Source organism: Simochromis diagramma, unplaced genomic scaffold (assembly GCF_900408965.1).
Source record: "Simochromis diagramma unplaced genomic scaffold, fSimDia1.1 OVJJ01000487.1, whole genome shotgun sequence".
Lineage (NCBI taxonomy): Eukaryota > Metazoa > Chordata > Actinopteri > Cichliformes > Cichlidae > Simochromis > Simochromis diagramma.
The window spans coordinates 5,064,980-5,079,014 of record NW_024387305.1 but is presented as its reverse complement, the minus strand read 5'-3'; the positions used below and the strand labels follow the sequence as shown (position 1 = coordinate 5,079,014).

The 14,035-nt window shown below is 41.5% G+C and overlaps 1 protein-coding gene across 9 annotated transcripts in view; it reads right to left on the bottom strand.

Annotated features, from left to right (window-relative positions):
• Positions 1-385: 385 nt before the first annotated feature.
• Positions 386-14,035, bottom strand: part of htt (huntingtin) — a 32,599-nt gene continuing 18,949 nt past the window's right edge. For 2 of the 9 annotated variants that reach the window (XM_040004883.1, XM_040004889.1), the window contains 25 exons: positions 13,720-13,899; positions 13,381-13,557; positions 13,117-13,193; positions 12,610-12,745; positions 12,399-12,521; positions 11,990-12,236; positions 11,716-11,861; positions 11,401-11,578; positions 11,221-11,319; positions 10,891-11,075; positions 10,649-10,775; positions 10,400-10,503; positions 10,012-10,166; positions 9,777-9,916; positions 9,584-9,669; positions 9,304-9,434; positions 9,055-9,187; positions 8,664-8,819; positions 8,359-8,549; positions 7,488-7,602; positions 6,815-7,028; positions 4,909-5,122; positions 4,521-4,683; positions 3,902-4,062; positions 386-3,436 (listed from right to left, as the gene is read on the bottom strand). In XM_040004883.1, the coding sequence (XP_039860817.1) occupies positions 3,223-3,436; positions 3,902-4,062; positions 4,521-4,683; positions 4,909-5,122; positions 6,815-7,028; positions 7,488-7,602; positions 8,359-8,549; positions 8,664-8,819; positions 9,055-9,187; positions 9,304-9,434; positions 9,584-9,669; positions 9,777-9,916; positions 10,012-10,166; positions 10,400-10,503; positions 10,649-10,775; positions 10,891-11,075; positions 11,221-11,319; positions 11,401-11,578; positions 11,716-11,861; positions 11,990-12,236; positions 12,399-12,521; positions 12,610-12,745; positions 13,117-13,193; positions 13,381-13,557; positions 13,720-13,899 (3,852 nt within the window). In that variant the 3' untranslated portion in view covers positions 386-3,222. The remainder of the gene's footprint in view (positions 3,437-3,901; positions 4,063-4,520; positions 4,684-4,908; positions 5,123-6,814; positions 7,029-7,487; positions 7,603-8,358; positions 8,550-8,663; positions 8,820-9,054; positions 9,188-9,303; positions 9,435-9,583; positions 9,670-9,776; positions 9,917-10,011; positions 10,167-10,399; positions 10,504-10,648; positions 10,776-10,890; positions 11,076-11,220; positions 11,320-11,400; positions 11,579-11,715; positions 11,862-11,989; positions 12,237-12,398; positions 12,522-12,609; positions 12,746-13,116; positions 13,194-13,380; positions 13,558-13,719; positions 13,900-14,035) is intronic. The other 7 variants (XM_040004886.1, XM_040004893.1, XM_040004890.1 and 4 more) reach the window with 6 other exon arrangements.

Sequence of the window (14,035 nt, the reverse complement as noted above, 5' to 3'; positions counted from 1 at the left end):
AGCTGAGAAAAGGAAATTGTACAAAATGTGATAACTTGACCGTGTAATCGGTCAGTTAGTTTTACGGTGTGGACCTTCACATGAGCACATCTCTCAGTTCCTTGTGTCCCCAGATTGGCTTGACCGCTTTGTGGTTAATTGAAGTTGGCTGGCAACAGCTTGTTCTTTCTGGATAAGACGAGGACGAGGCAGAGCATTTTAAACGTCTGTCACCCGACAGGTTGATCGTGTTAGAGACAGACACACAAGGGGTCCTGTGGGTACAAAGCAGCCATGATTGTAATATTGTTATTTGCAAACACAGAGTACCTTTAGCTGGTTTACAGTCAGAGTTGTCATCCGTGACTTACAGCTCTCACTCAGCAAATCAAATCTCAGAACGGGGTTACATGTTTAAATAATTTATTTCTACAACAGATCATATGCAGTGATTAATCTCTTTGAAATATTAAAATTAACAAATACACAATCTCTTCCAGTCATATTTTTACAGGCAAATGTAAATAAAAGAGGGAAAAAAAAAAAAAAAAAAAAAATGTGGACACTTCAGGTTCTTTCAAAGATCCTGCCTGAAGAAAATGTAAAGAAAAGCATTTCATTTTCAGTCTACCACCTTTAGAATCAGGATTATGGGAAGTCGTTGCCATATTTGTTTCAAACCACGATTCTCAGCTTTATCCGAGAACACTGACTACATTATTTTCTGAACGATTTATTCCTAATGTGGAACAAAATAAAGCCTTCACTAGAAGCGTTAAATCAGAGTAACATGAGCTTTGTTGACAGCCCCAAAGCCCATCTCCCCAAATCACAAAAGACCTCTGCATAATCGCATTATCCCCAGCAGGGGTCCCCTGCTCTTTTCCTTCCAGAGACTAGCTGAAAAATCTACATTTTATCAACCGCATTTTTGAGTTTTCTTTAAACGTCGAAAGTAGTGTGTAGATTAGAAAAAGACTTTTCCCCATCATCTTTAATTTCTTTCTCCCCACCCCAAGAATTCGAAATGACTTTGAAAGCAGGACTCATTTAGGCTCCTTTAATCTGCTTCAGCGAGGCCTCACATTGGAATTTCAACAGCTGCAGAGGACTCTGTCATTCATTGTGTGAATACATTATTTTCTCATGATCAAAGGAAACCAGTCACCAGCTTTAAGACTGGTGAGCGGTTACACATTTAGCATACAAATCACTGTGATGTTTACTTTTAATGTACTGCAGCACTCATTGCGTATAAAGAAAGCGTCTAACATCAACATCAAAAGAACTTTCTTTTTTCTCTTAGTTTTGTTTTTTTTAAGTGCCGTGTGTATTTAATATTCTGCACAAAGACAATGAATAATGAAGTATTTACTGCTCTAACTGAGACGAAACAATATTTTAAAGCTCAACAAAAAACAGACAAAGAACTCCTGCTGTGACGTGGCACCGCTATGCTACACTTCCTCATCTGTTGATTTGTCAAAGCTGCTGTTGGTCGCTAAGGTTACAAGGCTCCCTTTGGATTGTGTTGCATCTCTTCCACACAAGTCAACCGTACCCATGGAAATACAGTATTAAAGACAGAAAGAAAATAGCCATAATGCTAAGCATGCTTTCAAGCTTTCAGTGTATAAGACAAACATATTCAGTCTTTTATCTAAGGCAAGTGTATGTACAGAGTAACAAAGCCCAGCACACTCCCAGGCAGCTCGAGGTCAAGTCTTTAATAAAACACTAGAAGCTTGCAGCTTTCCGCATTCTGACGATTATTCACTAATTTTTCATTTTCTTCTGTGCTCGTGCGCGTTAGGACAAAAGAAAATGGCATCACATTATCTTACCGTCTAAGTCCTATTGTTTTTACAGTTCTCATTTCATCATGCACCATGGCTTTTATGTTGCTATACAATTACTTTTTACAAGATATGAAGGTGACTATTTTACGAGGACTGTAAATCACTTCCAGTCTTATTACAACAATAATATAGTCACATCTTACATCCTGAGAATTAACAAAGGTACAAGAAAAAGACAGGTGGAATCATTCAGGTGCACTGAGGAGCAAACAAGACTGCAATGAAAACCAACAAAACAACAACAACTAAAAGACTAGACAGATGTAAGCAAGGTAATAAAAATCAAAAGGGAATCTTTTGCCCCCTCTGCTACTAGTTAAAAAAAAGGAAAGAAATGAAGACAACATCACTGCAATTTTGATAATTTTGGTATTTTTCCATGCTTGACAGTTTCCGCTGTTATGTCAGTGCAGATATATGGAAATGTGGCCGAGCGCTGGTTATAAGTTAGGTACGTTTTTTCCCCTCCCTTACAAACAAAATCCATAAACACCTTCTGCTGGGACAAATTAAACTGCAAAACCAATCCCCTGGGGGGGAAAAAAAGACCCCCCAAAAAATAAACAGACGCACACACACAAAAAAAACTATGGCTATTGGTGCTCATTCTTCCACCTAAAATATTTTTCTATTTAACTTAAGTGTGTGAATGACCACAAATAACTTAAACACATAAAGAAATGTACTCATCGACTTCAAGCAGGTGTTTCTGACTTTTACGTGTCAGCCCATTGTCAGCATCCTAACCAGACCTTAAGCACATGACTCACTGAAAAATAGATGCACTGAAACTTTAAATACTTTTCTATTTTTGTTTACTTTACTAACATCACAATACTCAATCCCCACAAGTTCCCACAGGAAAATAAACTCATCCAATTCTTTATTTGATGATCGTCATCTTCATGGCCTTTTTTTTTTTTTTTACTAAATATCTCAAAAGGTGCTGAGAGGGAAGTGCTGAAGGTGCAGTCATGTCTCAAGGAATCATCTGAGGGGAGCGGGTGGGGTCGGGTGGGTGCAATCTCCACACAGATACAGAAGCTTGCTGTTCCTCGTCAGAGAATGTTCCTTTTACATTTAAACACACAGCCTAATATTGAATTCAGGTTGGGGTTTTTTTTGTTTTTTTCCTCAACCTTTTAATACTCGCTCCACTGAATTTGTTGCCGTGGGTTCAGTAGTTCTACTTATCTCATTATCATTGAAAGGGCAAAAAGGGATGAAGCTACAGTAGTTTTTTTCCTAATAAAACATTCTGTTCTTACCCTTAGTCACAATTCATCCAGGAATTATAAATAGAGCTCTAATTTCTCACCCTACCACACCTCACTTAAAACCACTTTTCTCCCTGTGCTTCCATGCCCTTCTCTGTCTGTTGCCCTCAGAGTGATGTATCCTGATGGACTGACTGCAGACAGCCCAGCAGCTGGTAATAAGGGCTGCCTGGCGAGGCCACAGTCTCAAATACTGACTGGAAAGCTCTGCGGTCCAGCTCCTCGTCAATCTGATGCCGGTAGAAATCCATGGCCACCAGGCAGAACAGGTTAACATCCACCACCTCACTGGAGCCCATTCGGCTGATCACGTGTGGCAGTCTGGTTAAAAGCGGGTGGGTTAAGGACAACAGATCACACTGTCTGCAAGCATCAGCTAAGTTGTGCTGCATTCACGCGTGTGTGTGTAAAATATAGAAACTCTGAGTATATCAGAGTTTCTGATGGTAGTGAAAATGTTCTAAATATAATTATACAATGATTATTTTATGAGGCTTAAATCTATTAAACTGCTGATCATGCTGTCATTTCTCCTATCTCCTGCCCCCAATGCAGGTAACAAAACGACTGTGGATCAGAAGCTCACAAAAAGAAGCTAAACTATAATTATTTGATCACAGTTCACAGAGTAAACTGTTTTACTAAAACATTAGAAATAATTAAAGTAAAGCGTTGTTACAAATCACTGCAACACTGAGACATCAGCTGCTGCTGCTTCTACCACCACCCAGCCACTCCGGTCCAGTCTCCTGCTTGTGAGATCTTTTACGTGGTGTGCAAGGATACAGTGCTGAGATCCACTGGGAGGTGGAAGCAGACACAAAGAAGCAGGAGAGGCTCCACATGGCCATGGCCACTGGTGTCCTCTGAGTGAAGTTGGACAATGACAGGAGTACCCAGTCTCGCACCATAGAAGACTGGCCTGTAGCGTGGAGTGTCTGGAAAACCTGCATATGAGAGCACAGGAATAGGAAATTTTTAAAAAGTTGGCGTTCTGTTACATTTCCAGCATGAAGTGGTTTTTGAAATCTGTGTCTGTAAATTACAAAGATCTGAAATAAAGAATGAGTATGCAAGATTTATACTTTATAATGAAAGGTTAACTTTTCAATATAATATGCATCCTTGACTCATTGCTCTCACTCGAATTCAAGTGTTACTAACTGCGCTGAAATGTACCTTGATTTACATTTTTGGGAAAATAACAAGAACTCACTGTATTTGTTCCAGTGTGATGTTGTAAATAGGACAATGGGATGTGAAAAACAGTTATAGTGCAGCACTTGTGTGACCAAAGAAATAAATTAAACAACTAAAAGCCTGATGTTCAAGATTTTCGTTTTTTAAAAATGTAAACATTTTGCTTGTTTTGTTGATGTGAATGTACTCGTGTTCTGCTGCTGACCTTGTAGACGACTGTCGCCATGAATTGCGGATAAGGCTGCTGATTAGACAGGAACTCTCCTATGACCTTGTTCATGACGTCCTGTGGCGGAAAGAAGTCATCCAGAAACTGTGGCAGAATCCTGGACACCACACGAGCCTCACTGGGTAAACCCTTCCTAATCCTACAAACAGGAAACACCAGAAGAAGAGCAAATCAAGACTGGAAACAAAATAAGTTACAAAAGAAAGTCAATCTGTTGCGACAATCTGATCATTTTTTAAAGTAATAAACTAACAAAAGATTTTTTTTTTTTTTTAAAGTTTCATCTTTCCAACTACAAAAGCTATTTGTATGATGGCAGATGTGTGTGTGTGTCTGTGTGTGTCAGAGTGTAGCAGCAGTGTACCTGTCAAAGAGCACAGAGACCCTCTCCATGGCAACAATGATTGACTCGCTGTCTGGGGCCTGAGGATCAGAATGGGCGGGGCGGCTGGCAGGACTGGCTTTCTCCTTGCCTGAAGAGAAACCAACATGACCCGCCGTGACGCCCACCGCCTCCGATACAGCAGAGTCAACCTGACCTCTAACCCCTGTCACGTCTGAACCCGACGTAAGCACAGCTGAGAAGACGAGAAGGGGGGTGGCACCGGTTGAACCAGTGGGGCAAAGGTTAGAGCGGAAGTCGGGAAACTCATATCACAAGATTCAGATCAGAATTTTGTTCATCTCAAACAGAAAATTTGTTAATTTATGGGCGCTACTTTAAGTCAAATTACATTCTTAAGATTTTTCTGCAAGTGACTGGTGTTTAAATGATTTGAGGGAATTTAAATGCCATGCTTCCTGGGTACTCACTGCTGTGGCCCAAATGTGCTTCAGTTTGTACATACAGCACAGAGGGATATACAAAAATTTATTGAACCAGTTTGCATTTAAAAGAGCTGGGGTTTTGTCGAGGAATTTGCTGGCTAGCCTAAGCAACAGAACTTCATATTAGTGTATTAGCATAAAGACGAGGGCACGCTAAGAGCTGGTAGAGTTAGTAAGGTCCAGCGTAAGGGTTAGAGGTAGGTATACCAGAAGTACAGTATGTATAACATCTATTACATGCAGGAAGCAAGCGGGTGTACAAGCGTTATGCTCAAAATGAAGTACTGCCAAGTTTTAAAATGCAGTTATGCTGTAATAGAGACATAATGAATGAAATCACTAACAAAAGGTATGCTGTGATTCTTAGTGAGAATGTGTTAGTAGTGGTAGCAAGTGTAAAGAGGCCACAATGCAAAACTGCTGGTGTATTTGTAATGATTCGGTTTCAGATAAGGGATGAAGTGAACCCAGTAAACATTTTAATTACAGAATTAGCGCTGCTGTTTTGGACACTAGAAACACGTTTTCTTTCACTCTACCTGAGTTCACTATCTCAGTAATAGCACCGCCTCTTTGCTCTTTACAGTGTTAAACAGACTCTTGCTCAACGTTACACTGTGCTAGCGTCATAATCACTGCTGCTGTGTTATCAGTGCTTTTGTTTAAAACTGGGGCCTGCGTGGGCTTAATGTTGTCGGACTCTTTATTCATACGTTGCTCCTAAATACATTTGTATCACGTTATCAACGTTTACATCATTTAACACATCAGCACGCTACTATGCCATGCTTTAAATGAAGCATCGAAGCACAAAAGGAATTTGTGTCATTATTCAAATTACTTGATGAATTGTTGCTGCCCTATTATATACATATACACAGACCACCAACAACATTACGAGGTGCTTGCTAAAGCAGCATGCACAGTCATTCATAAGTTTGTCAGTTAGCCATTTACTAGGCTTAGAGACAGCTATGCATTCCTCTCCACTTTTAGCCTATAGATTATTAATACTTGATCAATTAGATCCCTCTACATTCTTGTTTTCTAACTGACTATGGCAAAGGCAAATCATTTGTATGTGGGGTATGGGGTCTGACTCTTTGAGGGGGACAGTACACATTACATAATGTTAGTAAGAAGAGGGTCAAGGATTAATCCGGAGGGATTAAATGGGGGGGGGGGGGGAGCTCACTGTGGCAAAGCATTTAAGTAGAAAACTTAAAGACCTGCAAGTTTATCTGTTTCTTTGAAAAGACCTGATGCAAAGTATTACATCAGAGTTAGCCAGCTAGCTTGATGCTATAGCAGGTTTTGAGTTGCTTGGGAATGCAGCAGGACTAACACCAGTCCTAATAGTGCATACCAGTGATTAAGCCAGGATGCCAGCAACACATTTTTGATGACGTTAAAGTTAGCAGTCATGTTAAAGCCTTGCTTACCAGTATACATGCAGGTAAGCATGAGGCCCAGAGCAGCCATGGCTCTGTGTGGAGATGGCATGTTGACTCTATCCACGCTGAGTTTGACCAGCGCTTCACCGTCCATCCGTGACAACTGCTCTGACAGAAGGAGGCGCTCAAGACCACGAAGCACGCAGTGATAGATGATGGAGGGAGTGGAGTCCTCGCTGGCCGACACCATCACGCCACATAACTAGAAGACGAAGATGAGGAAGAAGACGTTATTAGAAAGTGCAAAAGATAAAGGACATATGGCACTAAATCAAAATACTTTTTTTTCCCTTCAAGATGCTTAAATATATATATTTTATGTTTTTGCTTTCATTTTATTGTGCAATATGTGAGCTTCCTGCAGCCATTTTCACTTCTGAACTCTGGACAGCATCAGGAGAATCAGATCAGGACACAGGAAGGAGGTCTGCTTCTTGTTCTCACTACAGGAAATACTCTGGTTTAAGCAAGGATGCTGCCTGGAGAGAGCGTGCAGGTGGCAGAATACATGACATCCTCTCAACAGAGGTCAATGTGCCACACAATTTCCTCCATGCTCACATGTGCAGTCAGACATCAGTCAGACTTTGTACTTCAGAGCTAGCAGGGTAAACCTCATTTACTGCCCAGCTGTCAGATAATTTGATTTATTTTACTTTACCTGTATTATTCCAGCCATAAATTCAGCTCCCACATCTAAAGGGTAGTTCTCCATCATGTAGAAAGCCACTGCACACATCACCAACACATGCTGCTGGTTATGCAGGTTCACACAGCTGCAGAATAGAGATGGGCGACACACAGCAAGTAGAAAAAAATCATTATAATTAAACAGAAAAATATACATTCCAGTGGCTACAGATGAATGCCAACATAAAGTAAATGACAGCATAAAGTGTTAATAAGATGCTGGGCTAGAACAGCTTCAGTAACAACAATCTCTGTAACTCCAGAAGTGTTTCCGCAATGGTGAGAGTTCTAGCTAAAACGCAGGTCCAAAACATCCCATAGTTGGAAGACCTGCTGGCAGCAAATGCTACAGCGCGTGATTCATACCATTTCTATACTCCAACCTGTCAGTGATCCTAGAATGCCCCATTGTCATTCTGGAAGACAACACACACGTTATCCCATGAAGCATTTCTATCTTAAAGGTGATCACTTAGTATTAATCTTTCGGTCTACAGATGGATTTAACCCTGCAAGCAACTTGGTGCATTTAGCAAAACAGATACCCTCCCAGTAGGAGGTCAAGAGTTCAGGTTTTCCTCTTAATCCACCACTGTCTGTATTTATCTGAAATGTAAAAAGCAGCATCTAAGGGCCAACAGTTGCACTGCACTCTTGGTTCCATCGCTGTATTAAGCTGGATGAAAACTAATTAATTCGCAGATCCTCTTACAGAGGAGGAAGGTGGGGTGGTCACACACACTGACATTAGACACATTAGTTCCCAAGGCTCTTTCATCACTTAAGCTCATTAGAAGATGAGTTAAGGTCAACGTCTGCACAGGCATGACATTTATACTCACTGAGCAACAGCCTTGAGGTTCGATAGAAGGTACTCAGAGACAGTGGGGATGAGCTGTTTAGCTGTGTCATCCAGAAGGTCACATTCCAACACATACAGCACCCCATGCAGGGCTCCCATGCGGCTGGGAAGGTGAGTGCTGCGCAGGGTCGTCTCCAAAAGGCGACACACGGGCTCGGCTATTACCTTGTCCTATAAACGTAAATTTAAAAGTTTTATATAGTGGGAGCAGTGGCGTGCTGCTATATTGATAACTCAAACACATCTTGAACCATCTCAGGTCCCATCACACACAGCTCCTCTCACCATGCCCAAAACAGCTGCTGCCTTGCAGATGGCCGGCACAAGGTACTGATTCAAGATCTCATCCTCGGGTGGATGGTGCTTCTGCAGCTCCATCAGGGTGGAGAACATCATATCAAACTGATTCCTTTCTGTGAACAGATCTGACACTGCCAGCAGCTACAGGGAAGGACAAGAGTGTACAATCAGCTGACAGAGTAAGCATGGCTCTGGTCTCAGGCTCATTTCGAGCTGCCAGAACAGACAAGGCGGCATACATTTTAATACGTCTAAATTAAAGAGTAAAGTTTCACCTAAGTGTATCCTGTCACATCAGTGAAGGACAGTCTACTGGTCTTTAAGATCAGATATTTAGGTGAATGAGTTTTAACTAAGCACATGCATCATATCTCACCGATCGGACCACTTCACTGACGAGGATGGTTGGGGTTCTCCTGTTACTTGGAGAGCTGGGGATCAGCCACTGGCTGTAGAGCTCCAGGAGAAACTGAGAACATGAATGAATATCCACGCCTGCACGGTGTTTTCTGAAAGAAACACAAACAGTCAATTAGAGTGTCTCATCTTAACTTACAGCAAGATGCCTCCTGTGCACTGAAGGAATGTGTACACATATGTATAATGTTGTGTTTATTTGACTAACCTAGAGTTTATAGGAGATAAAGGTGGGGAGGTGGGCGCCGGAGTGTCTGCCTCATCTTCTTCATCCTCACCCCACTCTTCCTCCCTGAGAGGCGTGATGTTGTTACCCAACCACACTGAATGGATGGAGACCTGGAGAGTGACATGCCAAGTAAAAAAAACCAAACATATTTGTTCATAATGTTAAAAAAAGAAAAAAAGAACAACTGTTGCCCTGCTGACAACATATACATTGTTCCTAAAAAGCTCCATTACAGTTTACTCTTTCCTATGTTTCCTACCTGCCCCAGTTTGTATTCCATGTTGCCCATCTCCCTCTCTGTGTTTATCTGAAGGAGCAGTTTCTCATGGCTGATCAGCGTACCTGCTGAAACAAATAAGTCAAGCAGTTACTTTACAAATACATTTTAAGAAGTGGTTGATGAAATGAACAAGCTGAGGCTAATGAGAGTGTGACTGCACTTTTTCTATTACCTGCAGAAGCTGCTGATAGTGAGGGCACAGGATCCCAGGCATGGTATGGGTGGTATGTATGGACGTTGTCCCTTTTTGACACAAGCGCTTGAATCTCTCTCTCCACCTCACCTCTAATCACTGCAAGTTTCCTTCCAAACCTGAGCATAAACATTAGCAAAAGGGTAAAAAAATCTGTCTGTCACTTGCTCATTTTAGGCAGGTGCACAGTTACAAATATTAGAACCATAACTACCGTGTTTCCAGGGCTTTTAGGCTCTTGTTGCGAGGCTGCTGTTCCAGACAGCTAACTGCTGGGTTGCCAGGAGTGGGAAGGGTCATGGCACTCAGCACCAGGCTGGTGATGGCTTGTACTGCTAATACATTCAACTGGGTACGCTCCAAGTCCTCCTAGAGAAAAACAAATAAGAAAGACATGCAATAAGACGGCAACAGATGTATTATCTTTTTGCAAAGCATCATAATATTTAGAGCATGTGCTAAATGACACATGACAAAAATATAGACTATTACATACTCCAATATAAACAAATAGTTCAGTTCATATGAGCATGCTGCAAAGTTTGTACTTCCATAAATCTTTCTTCCCAGTAACATTTCTAGAGTTCAAGTTGTGTGCATACCTCCTGTTGCGGGTCCTCCTCCTGGTCTTTAGTGATGGGTTGGGTGACCAGCACCCCTAGTAGAGTAGCCCAGGTCTCCTCAAATTGAGTCCTGCTGCTCCAGCCTGAACAACCAAAAACCCACACAGATGCTTAATGCATAGGGTTTTTTTAAAAAACAAAAAATGTATACTTAAAAAAAATAATGTAATTTAAAAAATGAAAGCATCATCGATGTGATAAGAATGGACTGATTGTATGTTTCTGTACCCAACGTATTGATACGGTAAAGAAACTCTCTGAAGACATCCTTTTCCTGAAGGAAGTCCACAGGGATCTCAGGCAGCGTTGTGCCGAACTCTCCTCCTGGCTGAGGGGACCAGCCCAGTTTCCAAACCTAAACCACAAAGACAGAGCATATAAACAGATTTTTTTTAAAAAGAAGAAGAAATAAATTTTAATTATGTGTTAAATTCAGTTACCTACTGGCACAACTTCTTTCAAAAACTCACCAGTGGAGGTACTCGGGTGTAGCTGTTGACCAGAGGAAGCCGAGACAGACTGATAACAATGTTGCGCAATGTTGGTGTGAGAAAAGTGGGTAAAATGGAGTTTCTACGATGACCAAGGGAAAGGATGCTCGGCAGACCCTCCACCAGCTCAGCCATGATCTCACATGCTTGCCACTCACACATGTCTGTAACACAAAGACTTAAATGTTACCCTAAGGCTTTCATCTGAGAAGAATTACTCACAACAACAACAACAAAAAAGATGACTGCAATAATAAAACTACATGAAACAACCCTGAACTTTAACTCTGTGTCTAATTAGATTCTTACGGTCAGCATGTGCTGCATCCACTTGGTCTCCATCATCTTTTTCTCCTTTTGCCATTTTCTTCTCTTGATGCAGCAACTGGTCACCAGGACTCACAGCCACTGCGAGGGAAAGGCGAAAGTCTTTTAACTAGCAAAGATATTACAAAAAAGTGCAAAAATGCATCTTTCTGCTTTGATTACCTGCAACAATAATAAGGCGAAGGCAGTAAATGAGGGAGCAGGTATGGGTGGTGTACTCTGGGGTGGAGAGCTTGTTCCAGACGCAGGGCTGCTGCAACGCCAGACACAGGCAAGAAAGTGCCCACTGCAAGTCCACGCTCAGGGGCAGCCGGTCCTGGAGCAGACGCCACACTACAACCTGTGTAACCATGATGTCACATTCACAAAGGTTTAAGACAGTTGTAAAGAAATCAAAGGTTGTGCAAAGCAGTCATATCATACTAATTTGACATGGTCTTCAAGCTTTAATTTTCTGAAATCAAATCCGTCGTTTACCTCAGTGGCAGTGCAGGTGAAGGTGGTGATGAGGTGCTCCTTGTCTGAGGGAATATGTAGTGAAGAAGGGAGCTGGCTCACACTTAGCAGGTATTGAGATAGTGCTCTACAGAGTGACAAAACTCTGGGGTAGAACCCTGGTTCATCTGAAACATACGGTAAAGAATTTAGGAAAATAATGAATCAAAACTTTATTTTGAATTAAATTTAATTAAAAGACTCCAGTGAACAAAAACCCAGACAGAACAGATACTTGTGGGGGGTTTTTGCTAACTTTTTTCTGATGCATTTTCCCCCTCCTTCCCAGTCTCACCATACACATCACCCAGCTGGTCCCAGTAGGGCTGGGGTTGGGACGGTGGCAGAAAAGACTGGTGAGGTGCAGGAAGTGACCCGGTGACCCCTGCTAGTTGTTCGAGGGTCACCTGCAGCGCTGTCTCCAACAAAAGTGACCCCTGACCGCGTGCTAACCGCTGCATTCCCATACTCAAGCATGGACAGAGAAGGCTTAGATTGAACTCCTGGGGGGAAAATGACAGAATTCCAGGTTCATATGTGAAATCCTTAAAAAAAAAAAAAAAAAAAAAAAAAAAAAAAAGCCCTAATATACAGGAATTAACACATTTCTATTATGCAGATGATAAAATTTAAGTGCATAATAAGACAGTGTGTACGTTCTTTACCTTGCAGCTCATGACACTGAAGAGATCAGCAGGAGGTAGTTTGGTAAGAAGTTCTGTCGTCTCCAACAGGGAAACATCTCCACGGAGACAGCACTGAGACTTCACCAGAGCCACATACCACTCCTAAAATCAAACAAACAAACGGGTAAACAGATGGTCTGCACAGTCTGACAAACCTGGATTATTAGAGTCATCAAGTCTAGTTCCTCACCTTGTCTGCAATGACCAACTCAGGAGCGGGCGGAGGATCCCCGTCCAAGGGATGTGATGTCACTGGAGGAGTGGGACTGCTTGTGTCAACAACAGTGGCTCTGAACCTGTCCAGCAGGGAGTAGAACCTCTGATGTCTGGGACAGAAATAACCAAACAAAAAAAATTTACAATTTAAAAAAATAAATAAATCAATTGAAATTTGTTTTTAGTTAACATATCGATATAAGAACCTGCAGATTCAGTACAGCCCTCTCAATAATCTACTGGGTAAATTAACTCAACACGAGATAATGCACACAAATTAAAATGCGATATTTGGGAAATCCAAACAACATACAATTCCTCAGTCTATCCTTTCAATGTGGTCTGAACAGGTGACTAATCCAAGGGCAAAACTAATTTCAACAGGCACAAAAAAAAAAAAAAAAAAAAAAAAAATCACACTTAAAACAAAAATACAAACTGTGGGGTAGCTCTCAGAATGGATGCAGTACACAAGGTTTACCTCTGAGCTAAACCACTGTTCTGGAGATATTCTTGGATCCTATCCAGTTCCTCCACAGGAAGCTGTGCTATGCTGTTCTGAAGGGTGAAAGAATGAACACAATCAGGGTTTTTAAACACACAAAAAGTTTGACTTTAACAGTTCTTCCCATCTGATCACTTTAAAATTCGAGAACAGGTCCCAAATTGGACCGGGAAAAACATAAGAAACATGTTCAGCTTTTAGGTGCACTTCCAATGAAATACACACTTTACTAAAACGTACCTGTAAGGTCTCAGCCAGCAACATCTCTACCCTGCGACACGCCAGTGTGTCCACCATGCGAGCCAAAACGCGAAAGGGTGTATTAAGAAGCTTGTCAACATATAGCATCAGTAGAGATCCAGACTGACTAAGGTGGATGCCTTCCAAACACTGTAAGGTCTTTTTCAACATGGTAGGCTACAAAGATGAAGAGAACAAGATAGTAAGGGAGGGCAGTGGGGCATGAAATGAGTAAGATGCAGGGACAGGGAAGAAAGATAAATTGAGAATTAAAAAACAAAATAAAAATTTCAACCAGGTAGTCAAGAGATTAGAAAGATGAATAGGATGTCATCTTACAGTAGTGAGGTTGTCACAGCGGGATTGGATGGCCTGGATGAAGAGGCCACTGGCAGCAGAGTTGCGGTGGACAGCACTTATGAAGTCCTGCACTGGCGGCTCATGAGAAAGGCTGATGAGGTCACGAACATGATTGACAATCAGCCAGGTGAGATGCTCCGAGTCATGGAGATTCTGACACTACAAAGGTAAGAAAAAAAACAATGCTTTTATTAGTGTGAATGCTTGAAAAGCATTCACAGTATTGTTCTTCTAATCTTTATTCTTCTATTTTATTATCTATTCCGTACGTTTTTTGTACTCCTACTCCTTCAAA